Source organism: Furipterus horrens, unplaced genomic scaffold, assembly GCF_987537825.1.
Source record: "Furipterus horrens unplaced genomic scaffold, mFurHor1.1.pri manual_scaffold_10, whole genome shotgun sequence".
NCBI lineage: Eukaryota > Metazoa > Chordata > Mammalia > Chiroptera > Furipteridae > Furipterus > Furipterus horrens.
The window spans coordinates 38,076,137-38,093,485 of record NW_028327180.1 but is presented as its reverse complement, the minus strand read 5'-3'; the positions used below and the strand labels follow the sequence as shown (position 1 = coordinate 38,093,485).

The following is a 17,349-nucleotide window of genomic DNA, read 5'->3' as shown; positions in this document are numbered from 1 at the left end:
TCACAAAAGGAGAGAAATACTTGGGTATAAATCTAAAAATATGTGCAAGATCTATGAGGAAAACTACAAAACTGATGAAAGAAGGCAAAAAACTAGATGAATGGAGATATGATCAATGTTTGTCGATGGAACGAATCAATATTGTCAAGATGTCAGTTCTTCCCAACTCGACCTACAGATTCAATGCAGTTGACGCACTGATTCTAAAGTTTACATGGAGGCAAAAGGTCCAGAATGGGCAAAACAATATTGAAGGAGCGGAACAAAGTCGGGAGGGCCGACACTACCCAAATTCAAGACTTACTCTGAAGCTGCAATAATCAAGACAGTGTGTATTGATGACAGACACATAGATCAATGGAACAGAACAAAGAGCATAGAAACAGACCCCCCACAAACATAGCTGACTGATCTTTGACAAAGGAGCAAAGATGGTCTTTGCAACAAATGGTTGCAGGATCAACTTGACCTTCACATAGAAAGAAATGAATCAAGACACAGACCTTACTTACATCCTTCACAAAAATTAACAGACAGATCATAGACTTAAATGCAAAACACAAAACTATAAAACTCATTCTAAGATATTCTGAGAGTAAACCTAAGTGACTTAGGTTTAGCAAGGACTCTTAAATACACCAAAAGCATGATCCAGTGAAAGAAGCTGTTATATTGTTTCTAAGAAACAGGAAACATCCTCTTTCCCTATCTCCTGCATCCCTGAATTGATCCCCAAACTATGATTACGTGATTTATTCTATTTCCCTAACATAATAAGAAATATAGAATCTAGCTCAAAAGTCAACACCCCTTTGGACAGCCTGCTCTAAGCTGGTGACACCGGGGAGGAATAAGACTAAACAGTGGTGAGAACTCTTAGGGAGGTAACATCCACAGGACCAGCCGATGGAACCAGGTGGAACCTAAGTGGTTTTGGTCTCAACAACTGGGTATGTGGCAGATAATGAACTAAGATGGAAAGAGAAGGACCTGTTAAAAGATCTGGTCTTGAATCCACATCAAATAAATAGAGCCTGCATGGCAGCTGTGTGCCCACAATCAGCAGAAAAAAAACCCGGTAGTAAGGTGAATAGGGAGTCTTGAGCAAAGAAATGCATTTCAAGCTATGAACATAGATATCCTGGGCAGAAGAAGCAGTGAGACCAGAGGTTCAAGGCCAGGGCCCAAGGAACTTTGGTGTCAAAAGGTGGGGCTCAGTGATGGAGACTGTGGTGCAGCCCAAAGACCCATGGAGAATGCTGCCCCTAATCCCAGCCTTGCCAAGAAAAGGGACTTGGGGGCTGGGTCACATGCTGCCAGGAAGGCAGCAAGAGAAAGATGCCACTCAGTTGGACAGTGGATGGGGTTTCCTCTACACCCTATTGCCCACCTGGCACCAGCTACACTACACACACACACATGCAGGACATGGAAGGAGGGACTGCCTCAGAAGGAGCCCCAAGTGCTCCCTGAGAGCTCATCAGGTGCCCAGGGACACAAAGAAAGCAGGCAATTACCTTTGTGCAGCCGAGGGCTGAGAAAGAAAGATACTGCAATGTGCTACCTCTTTCTCTGAGAGCACAGAGCAGGAGTTAGACCTGCTCCTCCAAACTGGCCCTTGAGAAAGGAGGGAAAGTATGGCCAGGAAAGGGTGGGGAAGAGATAGGAGAACAGAGCAGGGAGAACTTCTGGGTGATGTCAGCTGCCCTGGCCAAAGGGCTCCTGGAGGGAGCTAAGGAGGACTTCTTTTAGTGACACCACATGCCTGGCTCAGGCCAGGCTGGGGCAAGAATGGCTGAGCAGGGGCAGCCCCAGTGGGGATAAGCTGGATCCCACGGAAAGAGACGAGCGGCGGGTCCAGGAGGAGGAGGAAACACAGGGGACTCATTAGCCACGGGGGCATGGAGCGATGGCACTCACTGTGTATTCTGCATGCTTTTTTCCATACCATTTCATCCACTTCCTGAACTCTCGGTCCATGGTCTGCAAGGGAACAAAATTGGACAGCCCATCAGAAACCCAGGACAGCTAGCGAGGCAGAGGAGGCCCCCTCCACATGCTCAGGTAGGCGGCCTGTGGCTTCTCGAGGCCTGTCCACCCCTTAGTCCCCCTCCTGCTCTGACAGATAAAAGCTGAAACCACCAGTCTACACTTCCTCCACCCAGACAACCCATGAGCAGCAGCCCCAGGAGGATTCTGGGTGTCCCATGGATGGCAAACTGTGGGGCCTGTGGCAGTTCCCAACCTCCAGGGAACCTGAGGCCAACAAAGTCCAAACCACAAATGTTTCTGTGAGACAAGATGATGTTCAGACCCATCCACTCCCCACATTGGGGACAAGGAGGCTGTAGCATCCCGAGGAACAGAAACACACTCATATGGGCCCAAACTCACATTGGAGACCAAGGAGCCCCCAGAGTCCCTGCCTGGATGCCCCTCTGCCCCCGCATCCCAGCACACACCTCCCCTGCCCATGGTTAGAGGCAAATAAATGTGAGAAAGAAAAGAGACGCAAACATGAGTCCCCAGAACAGCTCACCTCCGCGTACTTGGCTGGGATGTCAGCTTTCTCGACTCCGTAGTGATGTTTGCAGTTGGTGGCCGCGGCGACCTGCAGCACGACCTGGCCCACTCCTTCAGAGAAGGGAGAGGGTACTGTCACAGATGTAGCACCACTATGGGGGCGGGGGGGCAGGGTGTGAGAGGCCAGGTGGGCGATGGCCACAGGGGTAACAGGCAGAGCCCCTAGGCTCTCTATGAAGGCACAAGCACTGTCTGCAGTGCTGAGGAAACTCAATGACCTAGACTGAGCTGAACTTCCTTCCACTAGGGAATGGCTGTCACACTTCGGCTCCCACAATGGGAATCGTTCTTGGTCTACAAACAGATGTGACATGAACTCTCCCGACAGATATAGCCCGTGAGACTGATGCCTTGGTAAGGCTCCCATCCACCTTAAATCCACACCACAGCAAGGCTCGCCAGACCTGACAACGCCTTGAGAACACCATCAATGCTTGTCATCGACTAGGTTTAAAAAGAGATTGGAGGTGGCAGGAGAGCCCCCAGAGAACAGAAATGGGGTCTCCAAAGCACTGCCACTGGTGGCATTGCTGTGCAGCCCAACAAGCAGGCCAAGCAGCTGACAAACAGGTTGTCTGAGTCCAGGCAAGGGGCACTGTGTGCCAGTGTGCAGCACCGTGTGCCTTAAGCCAGCAACCTCTCCTCCCACAAGAGGTCGCCTGTGCGTTTCAAATAATGTGTTACAAGCACCTCAATTTTCCGTTTTGAATAGTGTCTTCAAATAATAAAAATAAGCATACTGTTTAGAAACACGGGTAAATGAAGGCCCACAGGTAGAGGTCATGAGAATCCCTGCCGGGGTCAATGGAGGTGGTGAGAGCCAGGCACAAGAAGACAGGATGTTTTCAAAAATCATCAGCTTTTCCATTTAAGAGAGAACTTTAACAGCCTTCTAGATAACTGGCTTTTGAACCACATGCATTCCAATTAAGATATAAACTGTGGGCTTGAAAGGGACTTAAACTAAGGATGATGCCACCAAAGAAGTCATGCTGTCCCAGAGTGCTGAGGACACGTGTGCCTGTTCCAGACAGGGCTTTGAAGTCTGTAAGTGCAAACCTGTTTAGAAAAAAGGTCACATGGGCATAGCAGACACCCCAGAGGAGGGCTGTACAGAGGGTTCCTAGTAGAACAGTCTGATGTTTGACAGGCAGTCACATAATCAGCCCCGTCACCCCGATCAAAACATGCTACCCAGGAATCAACCAGCCTGATGTCTATTCATTCTATAAAGCTCATCTGTGCACACCCGCCAGGCCCCCATGGATGTCCTGCTAAGACAGGACCTTCCCCTAGGAGCCTCCACTGGTTCTGAGGATGTCCCATAACAAAGAACTAAGAAGCTGGCCCTGACTGGTGTGGCTCCATGGGTTGGGCGTCATCTTGCAGACCAAGAGGTTGCCAGTTCAATTCCAGGTTGGGGAACAAACCTGGATTGCAGGCCAGGTCCCTAGTTGGGGCGTGCAAGAGGCAACCGATCAATGTTTCTCTCCCTTTCTCCCTCCCTTTCCCTCTTTCTAAGAAGAAGTAGGGGGCTCTTGGGGCTAGAGAATGCTGTGATGCCCCCACCAGGCCTTGAGAAACAGGAAAAAAAGGGGCTTGGTTGAAGTCTGTTAAGATGGAACAATTTCCTCCATCTCTGGAGGAGCCAGGGTCTCTACACGAAGGTTGGCTGGGGCAGTGGGTGTGAGGGAGGACCTGCCATGTCCAGAAACCCCACACTCTGGACTTTTCATGGAGGAAGTACGGGGACTTGGAGAGCATGACCCCAGGAATGCCTGCCCCACACTCACCACTTCCCAGGTCCACAAACAGGTCATCCTCTGTCATCTTGATTTCGTCAATCATCTGTGCGACCAGGTCGAATGAGGTCTCCCCATACACCTCCGGGGAGAAGGGTTCGTAGTTGTTAAGCTTCTCAGGGTCTGTCACTGAGTGGTTGTAAACCTGCTGCAGGATGTGCCGCAGGAGCCCATTGGATGGCCGCGTATTCAGCTTCATAGGCTGCGTGGTTCCCTTCCACTGCAGACATCAAGGAGAGTCCAGAACACATCACACAGGGGACAATGCACCCTACCACTTCAACACCAGGTTACTGCTCTTTATTGAAAAAAAGTGTGCACATATGTATATGAGTGTGTGTATATATGAGCATGTCTGTGTACAAGCCTGTGCGTGTATAAGAGTATGCATACATGTGTAGGTGTGCATGCGAGTATGTGTGTGCATGCCTATGGGTGAGTACTGGTGAACAGCACACCCAACAATGCACAAAATGCTCACTGCCTGGGCCATGGTGCTGCTGTGCCACCTCATCGGACATCAGGACTGTTAGCCTGTCAACTCTGGAACCCTGGCCTCAGAATGGCTGTCTTACTAAAAATCTACCTGGGAGAAGAAATGGGCCTAAAGCCGCACCCCTTGGCCTTGGTCTCCCCCACTAGGGATCAGGTAACGAGACGGGCAATGGGGTCAAGAACCACAGTTGGGTCCTAGATGAGAAGACAGGCCTGAGGGAAGTGCAAGGCTACCTACCAGCTGATGGATGCTGTCAATGGCCCGGTTGTACTTGTCACAGAGCCTCTGCATGCTTTCGAAGCTGAAAAGGCAAAAGGAAGGTGCTGGTCACTGCCAAGTTCAGAACAGGCCACCAGGAGGGGATGGCATGTGAACAGGTAACTCAGGGTCAAACAGAGCCTGACTCCTACCCAGAGGTCACAGGGCACCAAAGAGTACCTCACATGGGCAGCAAGGCTGGGCTGAGAAGTTTTGGGCTGAGGTGGTAATAGCTAAGATGTTGTATCATGTGCTTACAGACCAAATCGGAGGTCAATTGTGTGCTCACCAGGCCTTAGGTAAGAAAAAGGGTTCACAAAGCCATTCCTAGAGCCCCACAGGGAGTGACACCCAGATCAGACCCTTACCCCACACTCAGTCAGGCAGGCTCCCAGGGCCTTTCCTTCCCTGGCTGGATCCAGTGGGCCTCCCACCCTCGGCCCTGACTCAGATGGGCACTGAGAGCACCCACAGGCTCTGCTGGACCATGCCCAACACCCTGACTCTGCAGAAAAAAGGGCAGCACCTACCCCCTTCACACTGACATCACTTGTGTTTATTAAAACTTTTTAAAAGTTTCCAGCACTTTCAAAGATATGAGCAGCATGTGTTAGATATCTAATGAGAGTTTGGGGGAGTTTTTAAGTGAAACTAAATTCTCCCAAATATGATCAATTTTATTTCAGGTGTTAATTTGCAAAGAAATCCTCTAACTCAGGGGTTCTCACCTGGGGTGGTCATGCCCCTAAGAAGCACTGGGCAATGTCTCCAGACATCCGTGGTTGTAATGACTGAGGGTGCTCCTAGCATCAAGTAGGTGGGGGCCAAGGATGCTCAGCATCCCACAGTGCCCAGGACGGTTGTACAGAGTGACCTGGCCCTGATCCACAATGCTATAGAAGGGAGGCTCTCTCTATGCCTGGGAGATGTTTGGTGACATCGGCTGAGTAATAGGCTCCTCCGAACCCAGCACACAGAGCTATCACTCTCCACACGCATCTTTGATACCCACCCACCCCTCATCCTCAGTCCTAGACTTATTGAGTTTACAGGTACTTCCCCTCCCAACAGAAGTAACAGATTCAACTAAAACCAGAGCCGACACAACAGGATTGCAACTTCCTTGGATGGCAGCTGCCGTTGAAAAAGCTAGAGACATCAAGGGCAGGACAGAGCAGCAACCGCAAAAACCTGAAGAATTCTCCAAAGGATAGTGACCGTGACCAGAAACATCAGAAAGTCAATAACCCAGGAGAAACAAGCTCTAGCACATTGCAGAGGACTAACTGCACACAGAGGACGGGGGGAGGTGACAAGAGGTTCCAAAGGGGACAGTATGCTCCTAGGGGACAGAAGCCCTCCTGGCTCTCTGGCCCTGAGTCCATCTTGCAGGTGGGAGAATGACTCAGCAGCAGGTCCTGGGCTTGGGCTCCCACTTTGTGAGGCCTCAGGGAAAAGACGCCGCACTATTAACTACTCTGCATTTTAGTTCCTGTGCTCCAACTTTCACATCACCCCTTCAATCCAACCACAGTGACCACTCGCAGCCTTTGACCACCCATGGGAGATGTTCTCCTGCAAGAATAAGCAGACAGCCCTGGCTCGTGTGGCTCAGTGGATTGAGCGTCAGCCTGCAAACTGAAAGGTTGCCAGTTCCATTCCTGGAGAGGGCACAGCCTGGGCTGCAGGCCAGGGCCAGGTCCCCAGTTGGGGGCGTGTGAGAGGCAACTGATTGATGTTTCTCTCCTACATTGATGTTTCTTCCCCTTTCCTTCTCCCTCCCTCTCTAATTAAATAAAATCTTGAGGAGGGGGGAAGAGAATGAGCAGACACACAAGCTCAGAGCACCTGGACTATTTCTCCACCCTGGCCCCAGACTGTCCCTTGCTTACAAGAAAACAGTCTCCCTGGAAAGACACCATCAGATTGGCCCCACTGCTCTCTGCCAGACTCTGACATCCTTCCAGTGTTTTCTAAGCTGATTGAACATGAAGGGAAGAACATCAAATACACACCACAGGTGTCTTGTAGCAAAAGCATTTCTAAAGCCTTTGCTGCTGTAGGCCCTGCACACAGCAGTCAACCCCTTATTAAAGGTGTGCTTCAGTGACTATGCAACTAACACGCAGGAGCCAAAGCCTCTACATACCCTCACACCACGGTCAAAGAGGACTTTTTCATGGGGCCCTCAGCAAGGTTGGTGCCCTGGGCAAGGAGAGTGCAATGCCCTTCTTTTGACAACACCAGGTAACAACTATTAGATTGGGAGGAGAGCGAGAGGTGAGAGGACAGAACCAGGAGCTGACAAAGGTGGAAAATGCTGACCTGCGGACCAAGCAGGCCTCCAAACACAAAAGTGAGATTAAGTCAGGTACGCCTGGGTGTCAGGCCCTATGTGGGGCTCCTAGGCTCCTCTGGGCCATGTTCTTCATCAAGAGCAAGATACCTAAGCCCACAGACAGCACCACCATTTCGTGGTGCCAATTTCGAGCCTGCCAAGAGCTAAAACAGCCACGAGCCTGGAATGTCATCTTTCTTTCTCAAAGGAAAACAAAACAAATTCCAAGCGGGTATTCCACGGCCAGCCTCGCCCTCCTCCACCCACAGGACTCTCCTCTGAGATCAGGATGTGCCTGCAGGAAATTGCTGGATGAGGCCAAAGGACTGGGCATGCAGTTACTGAGTTGGACTGGGGCTAGCCAAGGCCCAGAGCTCCACAGGCCAAGCTAGCAGTGGCTCTTGGTAGGAAGGTTGGCTGCTGGAATCACCTGCTATAAAAACAGTGACTACTAACCCAGAGTGATTTCACACAGATCAAATCCTGTTGCCATGATGTGGCAATCTCAATTATGTCCTCACTCTGACAGTCTCTGCCAATATCTGATAAAAATTTCCTACCAAAATGGCTCCACAGAGACTACGGTCAACTCTGAAATGAAACTTCAGATCAGTCTGCACCATCGAAGAAGAACTAGTTATAGGCTGTATCCCCACCATGTGCTCAGCTAGCGGAGAAGCAGCTCGGATCGAAGTCCGCTTACCTTTTGGTGTCATAGTCAATTAGGACATAATTCTCCATTGCAAGCTTGAGGTCTGGGATTTCCTCACAGACCCATCTGAAATCCAAAAGCAGAAACAACAATGACAATGATTATTAAGGCTTGACATTTCTCTCAACTTTCTTAAGCACGTTTATTCCCAAATATAAAAAGAAAACATCCTCATTACTCAACTCACAATGTGAAAGAAAAGGGAGGCACTGCTTCAAAATAAATACTGTCAAGTTTATGATGAAGTTGTAAATTATGCAAATTTTATGTAGCTGCAAGGTCAAGCAATGCTGGCTTGGAAGCTACATGGATTTACATGTTACAGGGTGAAGGAAACCAATCAGCTCAAATCAGACAGATTTAAAAGCAGTGTACTAACTAGAAATGAAAGAACTATTATTGAAGAATTAACTATTCCATGACAATGGGGCTTCTTCAAGAGACACATTGCAAGAAAAGAGGAGATGAGGGGGAAATCTACAGATTAAAAGAGAAAAACATATCAGCCAATCCCAAGGCATAATAATAACCCTTATTGGATCCTGACACAAATCTTTAAAAACATCATAAAAGCAGTTATCACTACAGATTGCACAGAGAATAAAAGACAAAGCAAGTATATGATGAAAAATGGTGTGCCAATAAATTCAACAACTTAGATGAACAAATTCCTTGAAAGACAAATTACCAAAACCGACATGAGAAGAAACAGAACATCTGAATAGCCCTATCCAATTAAAGAACCAGGCCAGATGGCTTCGCTGGTGAATCCTATCAGACATTTGAGAAGAAACAGCACCAATTCAAACAAAATGTTGCCAGTTTTATGAGGCCAACTTACCTTGACACCAAAACCAGAGGAAGACAAAGCCTTGTCAAGACATTACAAGAAAGAAATATACAGACCAGTATCCCTTGTGAACAGACAAAATATCCTTCAAAAATATTAGTCAAATGAATTCAACAACACACCTTGATCAAGTGGCGTTTATCCCAGGAATGAAGTTATTTAACACTAAAATTAATCACTGCCGTTAACCTCGTTATTAGAATAAAGGAGAAAAAATAGTACAGTCATCTCAACAGATGCAGAGAGTGCACGTACAAAATTAAATTCCTACTCAGGATGAAACTCTCAGGAAACTAGAAATGGGGAGAGCCGTCCTCAACCTAATAAAGACATGGGGTCAGGTGTGAAGCTATTGTCTCTGGGCAAGAAACTCATCTTTGGCTCCACCTTATCTGCTGACTCCATTCTGGGCTCTGCAGGGGATTGGGGGGAGGGGGCACAAGGAGACTGGAGAAGGAAACAGGAACAGCTCTTTCTGTCCCTGGGTCCCTGGGTCATGTAGTAAGATTTCCTCACACAGCATGAAACATTACTTCTTGTAACAGCTGCTCAATCCAGCTGGCAGTTTTCTTCATTATGAGCCCTACTCCAGTCGCCCCCAAACACACACACAGACCACACTCCCATCTCAGAGGTCTGGCTGCCCTCCCCTCAAGACCCATTAACAAGTTCACAGTCACCAGGGCCAGCTGGGCAGTTCACATGTCACCTCCCAAGTGATCCCCAGACCCGAGGGTGCCTAAGTCATTGTCCCTGGGCTGCATTAGCACTCTCTCCTCCTTTGCTTACAAGTCCTTTTACCCCTAGTGAGAACCTCCTGTTGAGGAATCCTCTGATCAGCAGCACATGTGGTTTTGGGCAGGAGACCGTGAGCCTTATAGTGAACACCAAACTAGGTGCAAGACTCACACACCCAGCAGAGTGGGGACGGGTGAGGATGCCTGTAAGCCCCACTTCCCTTCAACACTGTATTATATAGACAGAGGTCCTGGCCAGTGCCACATGGCAAGAGAAACAAATGGACAGTCTTTGCTGGAAATGAAGCAGCAAAATTGTCTCTATTCACAGACACATGATTCAGTGTATAGTCTGGCCTACGAAATTTACAAAGACGCTTCTAGAATTTTAAACGTGAATTCAGCAAGGTTGCAGGACACAAGGCCAACATGCAATAATGAGCTATATTTATATATACTGGCATCAAAGAATTAAAAAAAAACTTTAAATGTCACTTAAAATAGTATTAAAACATGAACACTTAGGGATCATTTTAATGAAAGATTTGCAAGTGCTCTATTGAAAACTACAAAACATTGCTGAGAAAAGTTAAAGACAACATAAACAAACAATGTTCATGGGATCCAAGACTCAATATTGTTAAACCTCCTCCTTAAACTAAACTCCACTTCAAAGTAATCCCTATAAAAAGCCCAGCAGGCTTTTTTGGAGGAAGATACAAGTGATTGATTTTAGTGTCTGATTCTAAAATTTACATACAAAGACAGAGAATTTGGACAGCCAAAATAATCTTTAAAAATAACAGCACTGCCCTGGCTGGTGTGGCTCAGTGAACTGAGTGCTGGCCTGAGAACCGAAAGGTCACAGGTTCCATTCCCAGTCAGGACACAGGCCTGGGTTGTGGGCCAGGTCCCAGCTTGGGGGCATGTGAGAGGCAAACGATCGCTGTATCTCTCATGCATCGATGTTTCTTTCCCACTCTTTCTCCCTCCCTTCCCCACTCTTTAAAAATAAATTTAAAAAATATTTTTTCAAAAAATAAAAATAACCACTATAGCAAGACTTATGCTACCTCCTTTTGGGATTTACTGCAAATCAGTCATAATCAGGAGTGTGTGGTACTGGATGGAGGTAAACAAGTAGAGCAGTGACACTAAACACAGAATCCAGAGAGACAAACATACAAACAACAAAATTTTGACAAAAGCACCAAGGCAACTTGATGGGGAAAAGAGAGTCTTTACAACAAATAAGGCTAGAACCACTGAGTATCAGATGGGAAAAAAGATGAATCTTCACCCCCATGATCATAAACCCCATTTGACATACACCAAAATTAAGTCACAACTGATTTTAAACCTGAACGTAAAAGCTAAAACCACAGTTTCTTGAACATGAAAGACAGTACGTATCTTTGTAATTCAGGAGGCAAAGATTTCCTGGATGCGACCCAGACAACTAACCATCAAAGAATGAACTTAGTTAAAAGCTTTCACTCATCGAGGTACCATTGAAACCGCAGTCAGCTGCACTACACATCATGCAGCACCTCACCAGGCACTCACTGCCAGAATATGTCAAGAATTCTTACAATTTAGGGGGAGACAAACAGCTCAGTCTCAAAAAACAACAAAACTTGTTCTACAAGCAAAGAAAGTAGCGCTCCCTGGAGAAATGACTGATTCTAAAGGTGCAATGTGGGAAACTCGGGACGACTCTGGAGCATCCTGTGGTTCCAGAAAGTGAAGCTGTGCTCAGAATATGCTGGGGCAAGTCAGAGGGGCATGGGACAAACTTGAAGAGCCCCCAGTAGGTGGCCAAAGTTGAAAACAACCCAAACACATCCATTACGTGGTAGATGGGTGAATAGGATAAAGGAACTATGGTCCCTCCTACAACCACCCACTCCTCAGCAATAAGAAGGAAAAGCTACTGGTACATACAACGGAGAATCTCAAAACTGTGCATTCAGTACATGCTGTACAATTCCACGTAAGTAAAACTTTAGAAAATGCAAAGTAACTCACAGTACCAGAAAGCAGATCAGAGTTGCTGGGGACAGAAGTGAAGGGGGAGATGGATTACAGGGGCCATGAGGAAATGTGTGGGACAGAGATGTCTGTTGCCATGACTGCTCTGCATGGATATGTGTACAGCCATCCCACTCAGACTACACAATTCACACATGCGCAGTTTCTGTGCCTCAGTTGTAACTCAATTGCATTTTTAAAAGTAGTGATATGAGAAAGAGCACCCTCTACTACTTCTGTGTATGTTGGAAATTCTCCATTATAAAAGGGGCCCTGACTGGTGTGACTCAGTAGGTTGAGCACCAGCCTGCAAACCAAAAGGTCGTGGGTTCGATTCCCAGTCAGGGCACATGCCTGGGTTGCGGGCCAGGTCCCCAGTTGGGGGCATGCAAGAGGCAACTGATCAATGTATCTCTCATACATCAGTGTTTCTCTCCCTCTCTTTCTCCCTCCCTTCTCTTCGATGTAAAAATAAAAAAATAAAATCTTTTTTAAAAAAAGAAAAGCAAAAGGGAAGACAGAAAAGACTGAGGTAATGGCCCATTTCTGCCAATGAACAGAGCTCATCTGTGGGGACAAAGAGGGAAGAAGATGAAGTTGCTCTGAGACTTAGGACATGAGGCACAGCAACCACTGCCAGCCTGGGAGAGGACCAGGCCAACTGGAGATCCCCAACAAAAGTCAGGCTTAACAGCTTCAAACTGGTCTGACTCCCCACACTGTAGGATGAGAAGACACCCCACTTAGCAGAGAAAAACCCAGTGGAGAAGCTGACTGCCATGGAACACCCTCAGGGAGTGGACAAGAACCAGACTGTCTGCTCAGAGCCCTCCCTCTCTCAACCACAACACTCCCACCTCCTAACCAGCAGCCTCTTTAAAAATAAATAAATAAAATTAAGCAACCAGTAACACCAACTGAATGATTTATGGATTAGACCAGAAAAAAAAGTAGATCCCAAATCTCAATAATGGCACCAGGTCAGGCCCACCATGCTAAATCCACAAAATCCATTTCACTCAGTTTTCCAAACAACCTTGAAAGGAGCCTCTGCTCAGCCCCAAGAGCAAACCAAATCAACCAGGGGAGCCACAGGGACTATTAAGTCACCAGTTCCCAGGAGGCAGGGTGGGGACGTCCAACCTGACTCTTCCACACACACCAAAGCCTGGCCCTACCATGAGCTGCTGCAGGTTCACGTGGATGTCATAGCATGTGACCAAGGTGGTGGCTACATGGCTTAAGGATGTTAGGGAACAACAGCAACATGCCAGTAAACACACACGTGGGCTTATCAAGGGAACTGAGGAAGAATGGGGTTTCCAAGCATGGGTTATGCAAGGCAAAAAGCAGCTACTGTCATCCCTCAAGTTTGTTCCAGACCCTCAATCCAGTATGGGGAAAAGGTCCATGAGAGACAGAGTGAAGGGTACCTTCCTCCTGGTTTTGTCAAGGTTGTCACTGATATACCCTGTGCTCTTCCCTGCACTGTCCTGGATTGGGCTCTTGGAGGGCTCCCAAGGGTACTGAGGGAAAATCAGTCCATCAAGGGGCTGTGGCTGAATCAACACCAAATCCAACAGGTAGGAGACAGAGAGAGATAGAAGAGAGAGTAAAACAAGGTGAAGAGGGAAGGGAACTTTCCTTGTCCATCACCCTCCACAGGAAGCTGAAGCTCATAGAGGTACCAGGACCTATCCAGGCCACACCCAGACGACCTGAACTCCTTTGACCAAGCTCTAACACCCACCCACTTCTCAAGTCTTCTCAAGAGGTGAAGACAAGAAGGAACGGACTGGCAGAAGGGAGGGGCCACTGGAAAAATAGAAATGGGTCCTGGCCCCAGGCCAGACCCACCCCACATGTGCCACACTCACCGGATGGTCTCAATGATTTCATGAGCAGCATCATGGTGTTTGTCCTGAAAGATAAAATGACAGCATTAAGAGCTGACCGAGAGGTTCCTCTACCCTCCACTGCAGGTGGGTTGGTCATCTTGGGGCCCAGGGACCACAGGAGTCAGGCACAGCAGCTCCTGGGCTTTCCCATCTCTGCATTTCCAAACTCACAGAGCTCCCAAGCCCCGCACCCAGGCAGGACCTCCCAGAAAGCCCAGCCATGGCACTGGGGTGCTGTCCTGGAACGCCGCCCTACTTGGGACATGCTGGCCTAGGGGAGGACCTGTTCTTACAGTGCTCTTTCCTCAGCAGGCTGCTGGGAAGAGACAGAGTCTATGTCCCCTTTGTGCCAGTGCCCACTGGCACTTCTCCTGGGTGTTCCCATGGCCTGGATGCCACAGACCTGGCTTTGAGTTACTGAACCTCCCGACCCTCCATTTCCCCATCTGTAAAATGGGAAATGCCAATAACAACCAGCATGAGATCGTGTGTGGCCGTCCTCCTGCCTGAATGAAGACACCTCCTACCACTTCCACTGCCCGCCAGGACTCTGCTCACTGTGTGTGTGTTTTCATGGCGGTGGGGGCGTGTTCATCAGGGCTTCTTCCTCAAAAGGAAGCTCAGGAGTCGCTCCAGGTCTTTCACCAGGGTGTGGGCAAGCTAACCCAAAACCTCACCGAAACCAGGATCAGGAAGCACCAAGTGGCCCCCGTCTCTGTCCTTCTCTCATGTAAGCACTATGCCTTCTGCATTGTGGTGAGGGTTAATACAGTCCTAAGTGCAAGTGGGTCAGCAAAGAGGACTGGCTCAAGAAAATGGGCTTGGAGGGAGAGGCCTGCCAACAGCTGCTCTGTGACAGTAATGATGCCTCTTAGCCCAGGCCACCATTTCCACTGCTTTACAACAGGACAGTGACCACAGTAGAGTACCTCACATGTTTCAGCATTCAATTATAGAATCAAAACAGCTTTTTACATACCCTTGAGTCCTAAGCATTATTTTTTAAATAATAGCTCTATTGAGATATAATTTAGATAGAATGGAGCTCACCTGTTCAAGTACACAGTTCAGTGGTTCTTAGTAGTCAGTGCTGTGCAACCACTACACTAATTCTAGAATATTCTATCACCCAAAAAGGAAGCTCCACCCCCATCAGCATTCATTCGCCAGCCCCCTCCCAGCCTCTGACAACCACTAACCCACTTCCTGTCTCCATGGATTTGCCTCTTCTGGACATTTCACACAAATGGAACCATATACTACATGGCCTTTTGTGCAATGCTTTATTTTTAAAGGCAAAAGAAAAACCATCTTTCTAGTATTCAGGATGATGTTTTCCCACTTACAAAGAATCAAGCAACAAATACTAAACTGCTATCATTTAGACAAGGTGGGGGCAAGATGAAATTATATGAGGTCTGTCCAGAAAAAGTTCAGTCATTGTTAATATAACAGGAACAGTTTGCATGACATCAATGTAACCCGGCAGCCAAGGAGAGTAGACTGGGATCCACGTATGTGAATAATTACAACTTCGTGGCACTAGTCAGTGGGGACAGTAGACACCATTGAGTGAGCATGTGTACTGTGTAGCCGTTGCATTAAAAATGACTGAGCGAGTAGAGCAACAAATCTGCATGAAATTTTGCATTAAGCTTGAACACTCTATCATAGAAACTATTCGGATGATTCAGAAGTCTGCAGCTATGAGGCAACTGGTGATTGGCAGCTTCATCACAATAACGTATCACTTCTTGTACAGAGATTTTTTGGGGAAACATCAAATTACCCAGGTGACTCAGCCCTCTACAGCCCGGATTTGGTGCCCTGTGACTTCTGACTTTTCCCAAAACTAAAATCATCTTTGAATGGGAAGAGATTTCAGACCATCGACGAGATTCAGGAAAATACGATGAGGCAGCTAATGGCAATTGGGAGAACTGTGTGAGGTCCCAAGGTGCCTACTTTGAAGGGGACTGAGGCATCACTGCCGAATGTACAATGCTTTTTGTATGTTGTATCTTCTTCAATAAATGTGTCTATTTTTCATATTACATGGCTAGATACCTTCTGGACACACATCGTACATCTACACAGAAACTCATATGTAAGCATTCACAGCACCATGATTCACAATCACCAAGAGAGCAATGCAGCTGGCAGCTGTCACCAGGCCATGGCCCTCACTGAATTAACTATCTTGGCCCAAACATACACGCCAGCCTGCAAAGACACAAGAGTCTGGAATTTGGTCTCTGTTATGAGATGAACTGATGAGTTCTCAGCTTTAAAACCAAAACAAAGGAAAAGAAAACTTGACAACTGTACCGTCTGAGGTCTCACAGAGATCCTTTTAGGGCAGGGCCAGTTTCCTCACACAGTACTGAGAGGTATAACTTTAGAAGCCCTGGTCACTATCAATGATCAGAAGATCTCATGGCCTCTTGACCATGGATTCTTCTTTCTTCTCCACAGGCCGTTGGAGGAGAGAGATGTCAAATGCCTACCAGGAAAGGTCAGACTGGGAATAGCCCCAAAGAATCCTTGGATTGATAGCTCAGCTCTCCTCTTGTTTTGCAGGGATACCCCCTCATACTCCCTCCTGCACCACAGGAGCCCTGGACTGATGGGCCAGCCCTTGTCTAATTATGCAAGGACACCTCCTCATACCCCCACCCCTGCATTTCAGGACCCCTGGACACTGATTTGACAGCCCAGCCCTCTGCTCATTACGCAGGGACACCCCTTCACTGCCTCCTTCATTGCCCACATTCCCAGCCCCACGTGGCCCATGGCAGGAAGTTCTATTTGACTGATCCATGCACTTCTCACTTCTTGTACTAGAGCACCCAAAAGAAGTAGCTGAGAGAGGTTCTTCCCATAACGATCTGTCTGGCAGAATATTGACATCTGGGAAAGCTGAGTGGTGGGTATCTGGGGTTCACCAAGTCCCCTTCTTTGAGGAATATGTGAAAAGATTCACAATAAGCACAACTGTTTCATTTTAAACTTTGCACTGCACGAGAAGCCTTCATCATGCCCTGAGATGACACCAAACTGTCTCTTATGGTACCACTCACCTCCCCAACTCATGTGTGAGGCCTGTGGCTTATTCTTCCAGATGCTAACCCTTGCATGCTCAGGGGCTGCGTGGAGGGGGTGCAGACAAAGGGAGGGAGGGTGAGTGTGGGGACCCTTGCTGTCACTTTCAGCAGGTGCCCAGCCTCCTCCTTCACCAGAAAGATAAACTTAAGAACAGCACCCACAACAAGAACTCAAGGTCCAGCCACAGGTGGGGATGTGACTCCAGCTCTGTCACCAACTGTTCCCCTATCTCCCTCTGAGGAGTTTAGACAGAAGGGTCTCTCAGATCTCCGGCAGGAGTCCACCATTCTGAACACTCAGCCCTGTTCTTTCCAAGTCTGCACGACTTGGACTTCTAGAGTCTGTGTGCCCAGAGTACACAAAGCGAGAGGCAGAGACAAGAGATCAACACTAGGGGCCCACAATGGGCACAATAAATTTGCTGCTGCACTGGATCCACTGTCAACTTCACCCTCCTCACTCCCATTAGCAACAGGAAAATGATATGCAGGGAGTGCCCACAGGGTCATTTACAGATGGAGGGCAGTACACATGGTCCT

The 17,349-nt window shown here is 47.9% G+C and overlaps 1 protein-coding gene across 1 annotated transcript in view; it reads right to left on the bottom strand.

Annotated features, from left to right (window-relative positions):
• The window catches only part of DOT1L (DOT1 like histone lysine methyltransferase), a 58,689-nt gene that overhangs the window by 33,424 nt on the left and 7,916 nt on the right, over positions 1-17,349 (bottom strand). The window contains exons 2-7 of the mRNA XM_090289219.1: positions 13,685-13,728; positions 8,181-8,255; positions 5,119-5,182; positions 4,377-4,605; positions 2,540-2,634; positions 1,921-1,983 (exon numbers count right to left, since the gene is read on the bottom strand). Of these exons, the coding sequence (XP_090145345.1) occupies positions 1,921-1,983; positions 2,540-2,634; positions 4,377-4,605; positions 5,119-5,182; positions 8,181-8,255; positions 13,685-13,728 (570 nt within the window). The remainder of the gene's footprint in view (positions 1-1,920; positions 1,984-2,539; positions 2,635-4,376; positions 4,606-5,118; positions 5,183-8,180; positions 8,256-13,684; positions 13,729-17,349) is intronic.